Genomic DNA, 17211 nt, shown 5'->3' with positions numbered 1-17211 from the left:
ATTACCTTAAAAACTCAGAGACTAGTTCCCGTACAAACGGACAAATAGACATTAGGACATGTCTAGATCGTCCCGGCTGATGCTAATAATCAAGTTTGCATTGAAACTTCGTACTAAAGTTTTTATATCCTCTTCTAGGGTTTATAATTGGGTTTTAAAGTGAAAGTTCCCACTACCCTCATTCAAAACCGAATGAAACGAAAAAAGAGACTTTTCGGTTAGTTTAGTTTATTCTGTATGCATATTGTATAATTTGTGTTGTTACGGTTATCATACATAAATACATTAAATTATGCTCTGTATTCACAATACATGTGGGTTCTGTTCTCCTCCTCTTGAAATTTTGCATTTCCAGTTCTCGTTTTGAGTTCGGATTATTTTCGCGTGTCTGTGGACAAACACCATAAAATATATATTTCAAACTCAACATTACGCTCCACGTACATTCATATGCTACGCGCATTTTATTGTGGCTAAGTCAGCTTCGATTTCGAATTCAAATTCAATTTTCAATGCTCCAAGATGCTTTGCATTTTCGACTAGTCAATAGTAATATAATTCATGCTCTGTTTAGTTTAGCTAGTTTTTGAACTCGCAAGTTCTTCAATTCTGTTGTATTCAGTGTATTGTTTCGGCCGCAATGGTTCCTAACTTTCATCCTACGCCCAATGTTTCATGTTTATTTACAGCAATTGAGAATATAATATAGTAAAATGTTTGCTACAGTTTCCTATAGTGGTTTTTGGGGGCTGGGAATCGAATCGTTTCCGTTGATAGTTTAGTTTCCTTTGCTAATATCTCACTAATCAGTAATCAGTAAATATATTTCTTCGTTTCTTTTTGTACAATAGACGCGTGTTATCCTTGTGTGTTATCAGTCGTTTTTCATTTACTTTACATGAATGTGCAGGGAAATTATTGTTAAGTTTTACTTGTAAATAATCCTCTTCTCCTCCGGTCGCCACGCATCCTTCTCTACTAAATATGTATGTTTGCATGCATATGCATACAGGTTTGGTTACCAGAATTGTATTTCTAAATTGACACAGATAATTTAGGATCGATCACAAAGCGTAGTAAAAATGAGAAAAGATAGTACACCACACAGACAGGTAAGTAAAAAGGTTTTCCGCCTCCGTGTATATGATACAATAATTACATGAATATATATCTATATATATATATATAAATATGTATGTGTGTGTGTATACAAATATTTATAATAATATAATATGTTGGTTAGCTTTGGTTGCTTGTCCTCTCCATCCTCCTTAGCTTCTCTCTCCTCCCTCCTTTCTCCTTTCTCTTTTCCCCAGGCCTTGAAGTGTGCCAACAAATCGCAAATCGCAGGGACCAAAACAGTTCGATATACAATAAGTCGACGTAATATGCCTGTTGCACATTCGTCCCGCTGCCACACAAAACGAAATTACATATCCCGGTCATTCCGGTAATAGAATCAGCAGCATTGTGCAAGTGACAGCGGGTGGAAAGTGGGTGGATTGAATGGGACACGTGGGATTGCAGAATAATCACGGTTCAGTGGCTCAGGCGTGCTGGGAGCTATTCTTATTGCATAGCGATGCGATTACGTTACATTAGAGGACTTATGAATATAGGGAAGAATAGAGACAGTGGAGTGAGTGTCGTCATGTGTGTTTGCTCCTGGAATTAGATTCCCTGGACTATTTGTTAGGAATACATATAATGTTTATATGCTTCTACACCTAGTCTGATCTGTTTTTGTTTCTGAATCTGCATGAGAGGCTACGTCTGTTGGCTGACAATGGATCAGTCAAACTTTACCAATTGCCCCAAGAGGGAAATCGTGGTGGTCCTTACTTCTTGCTCTTGCGCTTCTGCTTGGGCTCCTCGCCTCCGGTTGTTGCGGATTGTGTTGCGGCTGCAGCTGCCGCAGCGGTGGCCACGGCATTCAGGAGATTCATGTTCGGCTTGACCGTTCCCTTCCCCTTCTGGGTGGCCGGCTGCTGGGGAGTGGCCTGCGTAATATTGTTGTTGGTTGCTCCGGCATTGGCCGCTCCAGCAGCGGACTGAGAGGACAAGTTGTTGGCCGGCGTGGCCGGCGTTTCGTCCAGGAAGAGCGGATTCTTCACCTCCATTTCGCCGGTGGGCGCCAGGCCGGGACACTCGTACACCGTGTAGTCGCCCTCCTCGTTGTCGTCGTCGCTCTCCACGTCGGACATGCCGCAGCTGCCATCAGTGGCCTGGTTTTCCATGGCGATGATCTGCTGCTTCTGGTGCTGGTAGTGGTACATCTGTGCGCTCTGGGCCAGCTTCCTGTCGCCGGACGGTGAGACATCCTTGTTGGGTCCGGTCACTCCATAGGCGGGGTAATCCACATCGGCAGCCGCCTTGTGGCGATTATGGAACCTGTCGTAAACAGATTGGTTATCTTCTGAAAAAACTCCTGTAAAACTAGTTTACTTACCAAGTCACTCCAAGGGCCAGCAATCCCACTGTCACCGCTGCACTAACTCCTGCTATCAGGGCCACTATGTACACCCCCATCTCGCTGTTCATGCCCAAGTGCTGGCGCAGCACAATCTGTTCCTGGCTGGCATCGCTCGGGCCATTGAGCAGGGTCAGGTGAGCAGGGGCCTTGCTCTGCTTCTGCAGCTTGTTGATCAGTGCATTGAGTTCGTGGGGCGATTGTTCTTTGGCTGGGGGAAGATTAACACCCGCCACGGCTGCAGCGGCCACGGACTGTGGATTGATGCGGTGGAAATTGGCATTGGCAGCGTCCAGCAGCTTGGGCGGCTCAACGGGCACGGGAGCCGGTACTGGCAAAGTAATCTTGGTCTTGGCCACCTCGGGCGTGGGCTCAACCGGAGCATACTCCTCGTAGTCCTCCAGAGCCCGGGAGTCCAGCTCGCCGGAAGGATCGTTTGGGTTGTCAAAGAAGCGGGCATCGTTGGGACCCACGGCAAACGGAATCCGCTCGCGGAGCACGCTGTTGCGATTGGGGGCGTTTGGGCCCATAGGGGAAAGCGGCGGCAGATTGGGCAGGCGGGGCAGGTAGAGGGGACTCTGGACATTCGGCACCGCATCGAGCGTACTGCCGTAGCTGGCCTCCGCCTCAGCGTTGTCGTACTGGTCGTACTGCTGGTTCAGGTTGTTTCCATTGGTCTCGTAGTCCTCCGCTGCCTCCCGCTGCACCTCAAGCTCCTGCTGCCGCTGGCGGTATCGCTCCCGCTCCAGCAGATCCCGCTGGCGGTCCATCTTCAGGTTGATCTCGTGCAGCTGCTGGTCGAACTGCTGCTGCAGTCGGCGACGGGCGTACTGCTCCATCATCTGGGCCAGGAAAGCGTATTCCTGTTCGGCCTGTCTATCTCCCAGTACGGGCTCTTGAATGGGTCGGCGGCGCAGTCCTGCAAGGATTCGAATTCGGATTGGATCAATTGATTAGTGGGCGCGGGCAAGGAGATTATGTTAATGTTAATGTTAATGAGCCTTGCCTGCGTGTCAGCGGTTGGAAAATAGCAAGACTGGCCGAAAATAGCGCCACACTAATGGTGGTTGCCCCCCTCGAAGAACAGAAAGGATTCGAAATAGACAAACAAAAGTCCGTTTTATTGCCCAAAGGTTAAAAATAGACCAATTACACACGCGCCCAGGTCAAAGCAAGCTATTGCGGTAGAGTGAGGGAGACCAATATACAGACGGAGGACTGAGAACAAAGGTCTGTGACGTGTTTGGAAACTTTATTGTTGTTTTACTTGTTAGCCCCAATATTGTTGCGCTCAAATCAAGGAAGTTAGATGTGTACATGTGTATGTAAGCGTTGGTCGGTATGGTCAGCATTTATTCCTTTAGCTTTTTATAGTTAATATGTACATATTATAAATCAAATATTGAGCTGTTAAGAATTTGCTAAGAGGAAGATCAAATAACTTCCTTCCATGTAGTTGTAACAGTAGCTGTATGTGCGTTTATGACGCTGCAGTTCACTTGATTTTCAATTTAACCGAAGCGGAGAGCGTGGGTGCTTGGATTTGATTCGGGAAGTCTTCGCAGGACATATACTATGCATGTATCTAGAGCAGGGGATACACAAAACGAAGTGACACCCCTCTTCTCCCCTTCGAGTCCCTCCTACGCCATTCAGCACGCTCCAAACTTAAAAATTAGACTGGGTGGGGATGGGTGTGTAGTGTGCTATTTTTAGACTTACCTGGGTAAACGGACATTTCGCAATGACCCAATATGCTGCAGAGTACCGTTGCAGCGAGTGCAAAGCTAACGGTTAATTCCAGGCGGGCCGCCATCTTGCACTTGGCACAAATATACAAATTGCACTTTGTGAAATTTCTCTGTCTCTGTCTTTGTTCGGAAATTGCGAATGGAAATTGGTCCTAGCAAAGCACTGCCATATGGCCGGTTAATGGGGCTTTGGCCAAAACGACGACGTCGTCGACGGGGTTTATTGATTTTCGACTCCCACACTGGCAGCTGCTGGTGGTTCGCCTTCTCACTTTACCCCCACTTTCCTTTGCACTTTTCGCGTGGGCGTGCAATATTTCTCGAGAATAACGTTAGTTAACGGCACTTTCCAAGTCCCTTCCAATATTTAACCCTTCAATGGGTACACTTTGCCTTTATACCGGCTGGCGAAAATGTCAAGTGGTGCACTTTTCTCACAGATTGCAGGCAACAAACTTTAGATATGGACATATGGTCATATGGATGTATGGATAAATGCGTTGTTGCTCCGTCGACGTATACCGTTATACTGAGGAAACTGAGAAACTGAATGAGCCTGGCGGCGGCAAAGGCCCACAAAAGAAGAAGCAGAAGCTGTGACGCAAATGTTATCTCCGCCCCCGCTCTGTTAAATGTTGCGGGCAGCTTTTTTGAGGGCAGGCCCCGCAGCAACAACAACTACACAAACAGGCACAGTGGGCCCGAGAGGCGCCTGCGCACAGTGGAAAGTCTGGAAAGCTCGTCACGTCCGTGGTTCTTTGAATAAACACGGGGGCATTCATAAAGAGCCGAGGCGAACCCGATTCTCGGCCAGCTAGCAGGTGGCTGCCACTCACAAATCCTCAATTCTCCACGGGCCCACTCCCACACTTTTTCAGGTCGGGAACGCGCTTTATTTTTATCAATGAATTGGCAGCTGAGCTTTTCTGGCCCGAGAATGAATGCGGGAGATATGGAGGGTTTTAATGTGCGGGAAAGGATATTCAGTAAAAATAAATATTTAACTATAATATAGTATCAAAAGGATTGCTGATTGTTAAGATACAAGTTATCACAGACAAGAAGTTTTTAATTTTCTTGATTTTTGCATTCTCATTCATATGAATATAAATCTTAAATGACGACGATATCGGAGTTTTTTTTTAAATAAACATATCATGTAAAGTATATTTGTGAGTTTTGTCAATATAAGCTATAATCGTTACAGTCCCTGATCTAAAAGAAGTGAAAATATTTTTAATTAATCTGGGACCATACTTTATATAATTAAAGGGTCTTTAATTAAATTTAAGGAACCTAAATAAAATATTAGATGTCCTTTTTAACGGTACAGCTGCGGTATATCGAAGGAGTTATTTTTAGTATTTTAAGGCGGTCAGTATATTTTAACAGTCCAGCTGCGGCCCTACTGATGAACTGGTTCACCTGGAACTACACATCTGAGTCACTTTTAGTAGCCACAAAGGAAAAATTATAAACAAATACAATGGCCACCTTAAAGGGTAATTATGCAAGGTCCTTTAAAGGCAAAACTAATGATAAACGTTTCCCCTTTCACCGAAAACCATCTAAAACGCGTTTTAATGACCGGAAACCACCCACACAGCGTAAGTCTACGCCCACCCCCGCAGACGTGCGTCTGATAACGATTTCCCTCATTTTGCAGCCTCATCATCTGCGCATTCCTCACGTGCATGGGTCTGACCTTCCTGATCCTGGCCTGCGCCGTGCCCACACCCAAGATATTCTACCCCTTCTTCGTGCTCCTCTTCTACGCACTGTCCGTGCTGCCGGTGTTCATAGCCAAGCGGACAACGCCGGGCAACGAGACCAATCCGAAGTCGGAGTTCGCCCTCTTCCTCACCGCTGGCATGGTGCTGAGCGCCTTCGCCCTGCCCATCGTCCTCGCCCACGCCTCGGTGGTCAGTTGATACAGCTTCTATAGTTGAAATGGTCTTGATACTCATACTATTTTCCCGTACAGATCACCTGGACGGCGAGCATCCTGACAATAATTAGCAATATCATAAACTACGGCACCATCTTTGGGTACGCCATGCGCGATGACGAGCCCTACGGCTCCATGTTCTAGAGAGGAGGATCCATAGTGTAGATGCCCAGTAACTAGTCCCGGAATGCATTTGGGCCCTGTGGTTACTGGCTTTTATCCGTAAGCACGTTTATCCGCTGTCATCAATTAATCTCATATTATAAATTGTATCCAGAAATCAAACGCAAACGAAATAAACAGATAAACATTATTGGTTCCGGTTCATTTGCTGGTTCGATAATCAAACCGCTCCTCGATAGTCAAGTAGTTCAGTTCAGGGGCATAACAAAAAGGGATTAGTCCGAAAAAAACATTTGTAAATAATAGAGTTATAAAATTAATTTGGTCTCGCTAGTTCTATTGTATTGTTTAATATTATTGCTCTACGCACATTCACATCCATTGACAAATGGAAAATTAGTGTTAATTTGTACTTTTAAAATGGATGGCCTGGTAAAGTCAGAAATAAAAAAGGAGGAAATCACGGGAATTCCTTCTCTGACTTTGCATGGCATCGAAATCACTCAACAGCAGGACGAATTAGATGGAGGAGAGGTAGACTTTGAAGAGGACCTGACCGAGGAGGACCTAGAGCTGGAGTCCACTTACCAGGATGTGGACACCGAGGATTCCGATGTGACCCTCACCCAAGCCGAAAGTCGGCGCAGTTTGCCCCTGAGCGATGCTCCAATGCGCAAGTATCCTTTCAATCTGAAGCAAAACGAATGCGGGTGAGTGTGCGCATCAGCGAGGGGAATCCAGGAATCAAGGACTTCCCTACTTCCAGGAACATCCTGACCGTGCACCATACGGTGAAAGAAGCGGGGCAGCAGTTGCGCATCCAGATAGCCGCCTGCTGTTTCAACGAGCTGAGCAACAAACTGGTGGTTATTGACAAGCGGTTAGTACTTAGTCTTACTAAAACAGCAACTCATCTTGACATTTCTCCTTTTTCAGTGGCAATGTGTTTGTCTTTGACTTCGTGCACAAGCGCTACTGGCGTTTGGGTGTGCGGATGCCCAAGGCCAAGCTGATTCGTCCCTCGCCTTTGCACACAAGCGACTACATTGTGGGCAATAAGGTGGGTCACCTTTATATCATAGACGTGGACAACTCGATACTGGGCGCCCATGGAGAGGTGGGCAGTGCCCCACTGGAGGAGTTGAGCTGGAGCAATCGTCTGCAGAATCCCCGCTGCGCCAATGCACTAATGCGCTTTGGTGGCGAGGCTGTCCTGGTCAATCTGCACACGCTGGAGGTGTCCCATCAGCTGGACTTCGATGAGTCGCGTTACACCCTGAAATTCGCCGCCTTCCTGCCAAACTCCGATCAGTTCTTCATTGGCTTCTCCAACGATTCGCTGCATGTGTGGTCATCGCACTCACTGGCCACTTTGCGGATGGCGCAACCGATCAAAGCCCGCAATCGCAAGCTTAGGCTTCTGCCAGTGGGAGAATCCATTCCGCAGTTTGCACTTCGTTCCCCGGATGAAAGTGACGTGGAGGATGACTTGACGTTCGACTGCCAGGACTACGACTTTGCCGATGGACTGCTGCTGTGCTACTGTTTCACCCCCGATGGCAACAAGATGTGTCTGAGCACCCTGGATGGCTACTTATTGGTCTTGAGTGTGGCCACTTTCGATCTGGAGAAGCTGTATCGCCTGAACGACTTTACTCTCCGCCAAATGGCCTTTCTGGCGCAGCCCAAGGAGCGCATAGTGTTTGGTGTAACGGCCCGGAATCAAGCCGTCATGTTGGATTTGAGCAACACAGACCACAAGCTCATCGTACAGCGCTCCAATGCAATCAGTTTGAGTCTGAGTAGGGATGGCAAGCTGCTGAGTGTTACCTCGCTCTGTGGCGAGGTCAATGTTTGGTCCACCTGTCGACTGTTCAACGCCTTGCAAGCCCAAACCCGCTGCCTCAACCAGATGAAGTCCACGTTCAAGCAGCCGAAAGTCCTGCCGCCGTGCAGTGTCGCTGGAGGAGGCATGAACCAGGAACTGCGGCATCTGCTCAAGCCAGAGCGTCTGAGAGCCATGCTCAAGGAGTACGGCTGCTATCCGGAGAAGTATAGGTTCCTGATTTGGACATCCCTTCTGGAGCTGCCCTGCAATGGGCCACAGTTCCAGGCGCTAATCAAACTGGGACCACCTCTGATGGTCAGAAAACAGGCCAAGAAGCTGAAGATACGCAACGAGGCGCAGCGGCGTGTGTTGATCAAGATCTGGAGCTGCCTGGCCCAGTGGTGCAAGGTCCTGGCCCACGCTGACTTTATGCCGCACCTCATTTACCCGTTTGTGAAGCAGCTGCCCAAGAACAGCCTCGTTTGCTTCGAGGTGATCGCCACTCTGGTTCTGAACCACTTTCAGCTGTGGTTCGAGTTTCATCCGTTGCCGCCGTCCAATTACCTGGCCATGTGCGAGAATATCCTGCAGCACTGCGACGCGCAGCTCTGCAAGTTTTACAAATCCCAAGAGATCCTGGCCAAGGACTACGCCTGGTCCCTGCTGAGCACTGCCTTTTCGGAGGTCCTGGAGGAGCAGCAGTGGCTGTCGCTGTGGGACAACATCGTTTCGGAACAGCCCTGGTTCCCCGTCTTCCTGGTGGTGGCCTACAATCTGATCCATCGTGAGGTCATCATACGGCTGCCGGACAAGCGATCCGTACTCTCGTTCTTTCACGAGCAAAACCCCGTGGACATTGGCAAACTCCTGTCCAAGGCGCGCAGACTAATGGCCAAATGTGAGCTGGCCTTGCACCCGCAGCGTTTTATGCAACGCTTCAATGCCATTCCGAAGGGCGTGTATCCCAAGTTCCTAAAGTATCCCAGCGAGTGGATCGAGCAGCAGGAAGAGCAGACAGTGTCGCTGATGAAGCACAACGAGGAGATCGATGCCCGCATACGCCATCTAGAGCTGGAGGAGGTGCAGATCATGGAACGCCTCGAGAATGGCATCAAGCAGGAGGAGCACGCACGTCGCCTCAAGGAGATGGAGAAGCTGTACCAGGACACCATCCACCGCGAGGAGGAGCGCATCACCTGCCAGCGCAAGATGCTGCTCACCTACCAAATGGAGGTACGCCGGCGCAAGAGCGAGGTCATCACCAAGCTGCAGGAGTCCGAACAGCGGCGCAAGGTGCTGGAGATGGAGAAGGACATTGACCTCCTGATGCACAGCATCGAACGGGAGCGCCGGCGCCACAACCAGCAAATGCAGCTGGCCGAGGATGAGATACGCAACCAGGAGATGGAGCTTATCGCCCAGCGCTACTATTTGGATTCAGCGGGTGCCCCGCTGGCCCAGAAGTACTATGACAAAATTCAGAAGCTGTGCACTCAGCGGGATCAACTGCAGCAGAACTTGCGTGATGTTCGTGCTTATACTTCCTACAATCGAATTATTCTGTTTTCTTAAAAGTTTTCTTTTCTTTCCACCAGATGACCATGGAGCATCTGCGCACTCCAGCATCGGCATCGGCGCAATATAATCCCCAGCTGGGGGACATCGAGAACTCTATTTTGGAAATTCAGCGCGAGTTTACGGAAATCATAACCACAGAGACGACTACTAGGGGATGCAGAAGCAATTTCTCTTAAGTATTAGCAAACAGAAATTAAGGCCTTTTTGTACAATTAAATATCTAAGCTAGGGTTATTTACATGGCACCGGATAACAAATAAATAAACAGGGCATCCTGATTACTTTTTAGCCAAACTGGCAGACGAAGGCACTATCATGTGGGGCACATTGATGAGCAGGTGTATGCTGGATGGCGGAATCTGAAGCTGGTTGGCCACAACTACAAGATGGGATAGTCAGTCAATTGGATGGTTTTAGCAGGGAATGTGAGGAGCTTACCACCAGCTAAGCTGTGACTTCTCTGCTGCTGGAGTTCCTTTTCCAGCCGGGCAATCCTCTCGTGCAGCTCTAGGTTCTCCTGTTGCAGCTGGGCATTTCGTTTGCGCAGATCCTTGTGCTCGTTTCGCATCTTGTTGCGGTAACGACAGGCTGCTGCACGCCGTCGCTCCATGCAGTCCTCGTCCCGACTGCCATCCTTGGGTTTCCCAGCTGCCTTGGGCGGCGTGGAGAAGTTGCGCCTTGCGCCGTTGTTGCTGTGCAGAATGGCCTTTAAACGCTCCTTAATGGGCAGTTGTGATGTGGGCGTCAGGCTTGCGCTGCTGGGCTCGGGCGCTGGTGGGTTACAGGTGACCAGAATGGGCTCCGGCCTTCTATTGGCCCTATCCGATCCTGGTGCACTTGGCTTGGGCAGTATGTAGGGACGAATAGTGGGTTTCCCCCTGTGGGAGTCCGCTGTGGCCACGGGAAGGGCAGACGATTGGGCGGGCAACACCCAGGTGATGACCTGCGGCTGGATCAACTGCAGCGGCGGTGGACCCTCTGGACAGACTTCGAGAGGTGGAGTTTTTCCAGTGGCGGCCAGCAGCTGCTCCACATCTACGTTGCTGCAGCTGTCGCTCCTCGAGACCGGGTTGCCAGACGTGGTCTCCAGCGGATACACCTGCGGTGTGTGCAGGGATTCGCTGTCCAGGGGAGGCGCCTCCGGGCGACTGGGAGTGCCGCCGCAGACATTCTGCTCCGCAGCACGCTGGAAACCAATGTCGAAGGGATTCACGTGCTGCAGGTCCTCAAAGAGGCCCACCTCGTCGCAGTTCTTGATCAGGCGCGTGGGCGTGGGCGTCTGGTCGGCGGCGAACAGGTTCTCCTCCGACTTCTGGCCCAGCGAAAGCTCCAGGGAGATGTCATGTTTTGCCTGTGGCCGGAAGTTCTGGTAGCAGGACACGTCCCCCTCGGCGGCTTTTGGCTCGAAGTCGGCGAAGGATACGCTGGCCAGGTCCTCCATGCCTGCGGCGGTGTCCATGGTCAGTGGTTACATCAAAAGCAAATTGTTATTTACAAAACAACGATTTTATCAAAACACTTTTAGTGATGTGCGTCAGTCTGGAGCTGTCAAACAATCGATGGCACTATCGATAGTATCGCCACCATATAACGCCACTACTCTGTTTTGGTGAGATTAAAGGTGAAGTAAATTAATTTTAATAAATACGTAAGGTATCTTAATACAGAGATACCCCTGTTGCTTGTTAATAAGTAAGCGATACTGCTCTAGAAAAATCGATAGCTAGTAAATCGATAACAACGTTATTAAACTGTTGAAAAGCCCGCGAAATTTTTAAAATTTTAACTCAACTCGAGCTAAATGATTGGAATCGGTAATACCCATTTGATGCGTAAAGCAGCTTAAAGTCTCTCGTTCTGGGCCATAATTGCCTCCATTGTTATTATGCAACCACTCTCTAAGGCAACAACTTTTGACATTCAGCACTTCCGCCCCAAAATTGCGTTGCCATCGCATCCCAAAAATGCCTGCGAGTCTTTCGCAGCACGTATCAGCAATCATATGTGAAGAGGGGAAGAAAAGCCAAAAGCAAAAACCAAAAAAAAACAACGAAAACATTTTTGGCAGCCAAGAAAACCCCATAATTTAAAATTTGTATCTTTTAAATTAGATTTCTCATTGAAGGAAGCAGCAGAAAACCGAAAACAGACAGCACACAAAACACGCAAAATGTTTTCGCATCGAGTCCGGTCGCATTTTGGGAAACATGCACGCAATGAAACGAGCAATTTTCTAAAACTCAACTCTCAGCCCTACAAAAAGCCGCAAACTTGTCTTGTGGGTCAAGTTCAGTGTTCAAATCGTTCCCAAGCGACAAGATGGAGGACCCCCTCCTCATCCATCCTCCCGTTTCCGAGGAGGGCCTGAGCCTGAGCCTGGGACACAAGATGCACAGCATGAAAATTAAGAAAAAGTGATGCGTAATTACAGTCATTCTCCTTCACTGCAGCCAAGCGGGCTATTCCCGATCTCGATCCCATCCCATCTTATTCTATCCCATCCCATCCCATCCCAACCAAGCCACGCTGCATGCAAGAGACGCGCGTTTTTGGACAGCATGGTCCATGGAGTTGGGTTCCAGCCAGGCTCAGTTTGAGTTCGGAATCGGGTTCGGTACTGGGATCTCCGTTCTGGGCTCTCGACTCTGGCTGCCGGTAGAAACAATCAGTTTGAAGTTCGTTCGCATAATTATGGGCAATTTTCAAAGAACATGCGTTCCGATGAACATCTCTCTCTTGCTCGCATTCAAAGTATCATCCCCACCCCTTGACTCCTTTTCCCCACAACCCCCCTCCTTTCCAGCAACTCCTTTTTTTATTGTCCGTCGGCGGTTTGTGGTTAGGATTGAGCGGCTCACCCGAAAAGTTACCCATGATCTACATTTACACTCGTCCAAAGCTTAACTATAGAATCATATTATAGAATTATATTTACTTTCAGCCTATGTAATCTAAAATGTTACACAATTTGTTGTTAAATAACAGATTTCTTTACTGTTAGATTTGTAGTTTGAAACTTGATTAACACTCGTCAAATTATTATTATTATTAAACACGGAATCCTAAGTTAAAAACAATTAAGTTAGTCACACCCTATGTTATGTACAAAGTTTCAAAATTTGTTGATTCCTTTTCAAACGCAATAAATCCATGGGTAGGTTATTGAATTTACTGAAAGGTTACCTCTGCTGAATTATTCTTCTACTTTTGAAACCAGATCTCAATGTATACATTACACTCGCAAAATGGTTAAATACAGAATTTTAAGTTAAAATTATTTAAGCTATTCATATATCTACTTACTTATGAACACCCTACATTATTTGTAAGATTAAAAAATGTATTGATAAACATTCGATGCCTTTCCCAACGAAATGAGTTTCTTACAGAACTTTGACACAAATTTTGTAAATTAAATAATAGTTAGACTTAATGCTTAGCTAATTATAATTTTGTGGAAGAAATTTGTTTCCAACAAATCACTTGAAATCGAATGTTTAGAGTAAGTTTTTATAAAAACAACCCGATGTCAAGCAATTAGATTTACTGAAATGTGACCCCTACAGAAACCAGATTTCAAAGAATCATATATTGTAGACTGGTTTTCTATTTATCTCAATTACAACTTTCATTTTAGTTTAATTAATTTTTTTGTCATTCATTTTTTTATTCCAGATTATTAAACAAATAACCAAAGCTAGCCAAGTTATCATGTGCTGAAGAATTTAGTTATAATTAATAACCACTTATGTTTGTTTCAAATTTTTCAACTTACTGTCCTGGTAATTTGCCGCAGGACATCTGTAGACGAGTCAAAGACCGCACTGCCTTAAAACGGCATGTGCAGGACGCAGGATCCCGTATGGTCGTCGAGTCAGAGGATCCCTTCGAATTTTTTTAAACATGCAAAAAATGAGTTCCTAGAACGCCCAACATTTGTTTTCTCCTGCTGAAATTCAACTTTTCCCGCTGCGTTTTGGACACTTTGTTTGTTTGCCATTTCCCCAGCGGCATTTTGCATATAATTTATTAAATGTTTGGTTGCCTCATTTTTGGGTTCTTTCAGGGAGGACTTACTAAAAGTCGAAAGGTAGACGACCAAGCGGTCTTATTTATTTTCCGCCGGTATCTCAATATCTTTATCGAAAGGTGGACACTGAACGGTTTCGAAGACCTGTAAAACTCGTGGCTCTTTCGGCAGTTTGTACTGTATATACACATATATTGTTTTATGCAACTTCCACGGCCCGCGGCCCCGAATAAAACTTCCTGTGCCGCTGTGGCGCGAAATGATTTTTGCTTTTCCGACGGCACACACAGAATTGCCTCCGAGATACAGATACATTTTGCTGCCGCCGCCGCTGCTTGGCGCTCCAATAATAATTTCATAATTATGGGTTATCTGGCAAGTGGCATTCGTAAATAATAAAAAAACTAAGAGGGTAAAAAACTACGATTCGCGGCAAAATATAAAACCAAAAAGCTGCACACAGAGAAACAAATAAAGTAAAATGTGCCTTTTAATTGGTAGAACTCTGCCAACCTATAAAAAATATGTAATATCCAAGAAATACGAATTTTTTATGAACTGTTTTTAAGGCACTCAGAAAAAATAGTGCATGTCCAATAATTTTTTACTACAGCTATTTTAATCGTGGTTTCTTTTCTTGTAAATTTTATTTATTTTTTATTTTTAACTGGTATTTTTCTATTTTTTTATGGAAGGTATCTATAGACACTTACAATTCAAAGTTAATGCAACTTACTATGCAGCTTATCTGTCTTTACTGGGAATTGAATCTAAGCACTGGGATACCCAAGAATGATTTTTTGAGACCAAATAACTTGTGAACTTAAAAACAACTAAATCATAGTCTATTAAAATAGGTTACTTCCAATTAGAGTCATACTTTTAAAAGAACAAAAAACAAGAAGAAAAAAAATTGTTTTTCTACTATTTTAATTGTAATAATATTGTTTTTTCTGCGTGTGTGGGGAATGGAGAGTCGGAGTTTGGTTGCGCTGCAGCGTGGCCGAGATTGATTGTCGCTAATGGGCGTGCGGTTCCAGCGAAATGCTGGAAACCTCTTCGCCTTCGGTTTCTGGGCTGTCTGGAGTCCCTGTACCCTGTACTGTAATTGTTTTAATTGCCCTAAAGAGTTGCAGGTCGCGCTGGATCCGAAAGCGCGAAAGTAGACCAGGCGGCATTAGAAAGAATCGCTTGGTTTCGGTGGCTGTGGATGTGGCTGTGGCTGTGTGTCTTGAACCGGGGCCAATTAAATGTGACCTTGGAGTTGGAGCTCCCGCGCTCCACTCATAGGCAACTGGCATCGCTGCATCGATTATCTAACGGTGGAGCCTTTTAGCTCGTGCTGCGAACGCGCCATTCCCCGGGACCATTATGGATCATAAGCCACAAGGATGGCTTGTCGGCGCTGCTCTCATCACGCCGTGATTCGCTGGATGATGGATTGCGTTCACTTTTGATGGATCTGCCACTTTCAGCTCGAAATTTAATGCTCACGTCCGAGAGGCGCTGCCTAATTGCCCAGGCCGTCGTCGTCCAGCAAAATTGTGATCCCCAGATCCACAGATCCCCCCGCGATCATTTCCATTTCCGTTAAGGCCGCTGGCCAAACTAACTTGGTTCAAAACTTTCGCTTTTGCCGCAGACTCTGCAGACTTTTCCTTGGTCTTCGACTGCCGACGGCCTCTAACATCCTGTCCAGGAGGTGCATCCTTCGACTTGGGCAGCTTAATTGGCGTCTGGAGGCGGGACAGCTTGTGTCCAACATGTGCCAGGCACATTCTATGCGAAAGAAAGCTTAGAACTCATGGGGCGTGTTTGGCTTAAAAAGCCGCAAAGGAACAAAAGGAACTTTGCAAAAAGGGACCAAACTGGAATCCGCTGTAGGGCATTTGTTATAACTCTTTGGAGACCTCAAACTAACGGTATCCCTTCTTAGACATTTGTTTAATTGCATGTTTCAGCGAAACTTTAGTGGAATTTCAACATGCCATGCAAACTGTGAATCATTGTGGCGGGCAAATAAAAACTAACTCTATTCAACTCCATACCGCTTCATTAGGGAAAAGGTGTAAATATCTGGTAAATGGCTGAATCAATTTTCACCCTCATTCACTAATTGAAGCTAACAATCATAACGATTTCAAACTCAGGCAGATCCATTAACTTAAATGAAGCTTAAGTTCATCAATGAATTTCAAACTGCTTTGCTTATAGCCTGACGTATAATTTAAAACTTAAAATTTTTAAAAGCTGCACACGGAAAACCAAGTTTGTAGAAAAATTGCTTAATTTAAGGAATAATGGATTAAACATGGGTGTTGCATGTGAGGTGCTTTGAAATATTAACTTAGTATGTGGCAAGCAACTTTTAATAGTTTTTACATAATATTTTCTTGTTTAAAGAAAATTATGAAGAATTCTAATGGGTAATATATACAATCAACAGAAAACCAGAAGATAATTTGGTTTTAAAACAGAGTATTCCGTCAGCATTCCACGTCTTTCGCTTTATATTGTTTGTAAAAAGTGTAATTAGTGTTTATCGCAAGTGTTTTTTTTATGAAATACCATTTTAGGTTATTGACACCCCCTTTCTATGGTTAAGCACTCGAAAACTACAAAATCCGCAAAACCAGCTTAAAAAAGATATTTGGTAGATATGGAAAATAAATGAAAACTGGGTATTTCATAGTTCGTCAATGTGCTACATAGTTTTATTTATTTTTCTTTTTAAAAAGTGAACGAAATACAATTTAGACTAGCCACTTTTTTTTAGATGTGCTCGCTTTTTGACACCCTTTTTTATGGCTGGCAGTAAATGGTAGAAGTGGCTTATAGATGTTAAACAACTCCATCACATTCACCCCATTCACTGTTTTCCACAAGCCACAAAATCCGCAGTCACAATTCAAGACCCGCGGCCATTTTCACGTTCTCGACTTCTCCGTCGGGCTTTATTCTTTGAGCCGAAACTTAAAGCCATTGACAAACGATTGGCAGCGAGTTGTAGAGGGGGAAGTGCGGCCTGGAACGGCAGCAAAAACTCATCAATTAAATGTGCTAATGGCTATCATAATGATATGTTAATATCACTCGCAGCTATGGCCATTCTGCTTTTGTTTTTGCGCTCTCTGGCTAACTGCGTTTTAGTTCAGTTAGCCTGGCCGAGCGAACGAACCGCAGAAAAAGGTAACACACAGCGGAACTCTAAGCCAGAAACAGAAACAGAAAGAATGTTGTTGCATGATTAATTATGCCTTGGCGACTTTTTGGCGGTCTCTCAACGCAGACGCAGTCAAAACATATTTCCCAGCTTGCTTCATTAGCGCATTTCTTCTTCCTTGGTGGCAAAAACCTAAAAACCAAAAAGCAGAGGGTCTTCTACTATATCTCTTGATATATGTCAAATTAATTAAGTTTTCTGGCACAACCGTTTCGTAGGGGTCATCGGAGCAGGTGAACTTGGCTAAGTTCGGGGCATCT

At 45.9% G+C, this 17211-nt stretch overlaps 4 protein-coding genes across 4 annotated transcripts; 2 read left to right on the top strand and 2 right to left on the bottom strand.

Moving 5' to 3' along the window:
• Positions 1–211: 211 nt before the first annotated feature.
• Positions 212–4749, bottom strand: LOC108144367. Its single transcript, XM_017269138.2, has 3 exons — positions 4193–4749; positions 2450–3389; positions 212–2391 (listed from the first exon to the last, which is right to left on the bottom strand). Exons 1-3 carry the CDS (start codon positions 4284–4286, stop codon positions 1839–1841), a joined length of 1587 nt encoding a protein of 528 aa, XP_017124627.1. The 5' UTR covers positions 4287–4749; the 3' UTR covers positions 212–1838.
• Positions 4750–5608: 859 nt separating this feature from the next.
• Positions 5609–6482, top strand: LOC108144369 (leptin receptor gene-related protein). The gene is made up of 3 exons (XM_017269140.1): positions 5609–5723; positions 5888–6143; positions 6206–6482. The coding sequence occupies exons 2-3, from the start codon at positions 5916–5918 to the stop codon at positions 6311–6313; spliced, it is 336 nt and encodes a 111-aa protein (XP_017124629.1). The 5' UTR covers positions 5609–5723; positions 5888–5915; the 3' UTR covers positions 6314–6482.
• An 81-nt stretch (positions 6483–6563) lies between these two features.
• Positions 6564–9992, top strand: LOC108144365 (TBC1 domain family member 31). Its single transcript, XM_017269131.1, has 4 exons — positions 6564–7002; positions 7059–7172; positions 7229–9647; positions 9716–9992. The coding sequence occupies exons 1-4, from the start codon at positions 6713–6715 to the stop codon at positions 9872–9874; spliced, it is 2982 nt and encodes a 993-aa protein (XP_017124620.1). The 5' UTR covers positions 6564–6712; the 3' UTR covers positions 9875–9992.
• LOC108144368 (cyclic AMP-dependent transcription factor ATF-2) lies at positions 9844–11232 on the bottom strand. Its single transcript, XM_017269139.2, has 2 exons — positions 10137–11232; positions 9844–10077 (listed from the first exon to the last, which is right to left on the bottom strand). The coding sequence occupies exons 1-2, from the start codon at positions 11155–11157 to the stop codon at positions 9977–9979; spliced, it is 1122 nt and encodes a 373-aa protein (XP_017124628.1). The 5' UTR covers positions 11158–11232; the 3' UTR covers positions 9844–9976.
• Positions 11233–17211: the final 5979 nt, after the last annotated feature.

This window comes from Drosophila elegans, unplaced genomic scaffold (genome assembly GCF_018152505.1).
Source record: "Drosophila elegans isolate 14027-0461.03 unplaced genomic scaffold, ASM1815250v1 contig_183, whole genome shotgun sequence".
Classification (NCBI taxonomy): Eukaryota; Metazoa; Arthropoda; class Insecta; order Diptera; family Drosophilidae; genus Drosophila; species Drosophila elegans.
The sequence above is the reverse complement of the archived record's forward strand: the minus strand, read 5'-3'. Positions and strand labels throughout refer to the sequence as shown.

Bases quoted from the DNA above. Each gene is read 5' to 3' on its own strand.
- LOC108144368 (XM_017269139.2), bottom strand. From the start codon at position 11,157: ATGGACACCGCCGCAGGCATGGAGGACCTGGCCAGCGTATCCTTCGCC. The intron at 10,078-10,136 runs GTAAGCTCCTCA...CCCATCTTGTAG, and splicing joins AAGTCACAGCTTAGCTGGTG to TTGTGGCCAACCAGCTTCAG.
- LOC108144367 (XM_017269138.2), bottom strand. From the start codon at position 4,286: ATGGCGGCCCGCCTGGAATTAACCGTTAGCTTTGCACTCGCTGCAACG. The intron at 3,390-4,192 runs GTAAGTCTAAAA...GAATCCTTGCAG, and splicing joins CGAAATGTCCGTTTACCCAG to GACTGCGCCGCCGACCCATT. The intron at 2,392-2,449 runs GTAAGTAAACTA...TGTTTACGACAG, and splicing joins CTGGCCCTTGGAGTGACTTG to GTTCCATAATCGCCACAAGG.
- LOC108144365 (XM_017269131.1), top strand. From the start codon at position 6,713: ATGGATGGCCTGGTAAAGTCAGAAATAAAAAAGGAGGAAATCACGGGA. The intron at 7,003-7,058 runs GTGAGTGTGCGC...CCCTACTTCCAG, and splicing joins CTGAAGCAAAACGAATGCGG to GAACATCCTGACCGTGCACC. The intron at 7,173-7,228 runs GTTAGTACTTAG...CTCCTTTTTCAG, and splicing joins CTGGTGGTTATTGACAAGCG to TGGCAATGTGTTTGTCTTTG.
- LOC108144369 (XM_017269140.1), top strand. From the start codon at position 5,916: ATGGGTCTGACCTTCCTGATCCTGGCCTGCGCCGTGCCCACACCCAAG. The intron at 6,144-6,205 runs GTCAGTTGATAC...TTTCCCGTACAG, and splicing joins TCCTCGCCCACGCCTCGGTG to ATCACCTGGACGGCGAGCAT.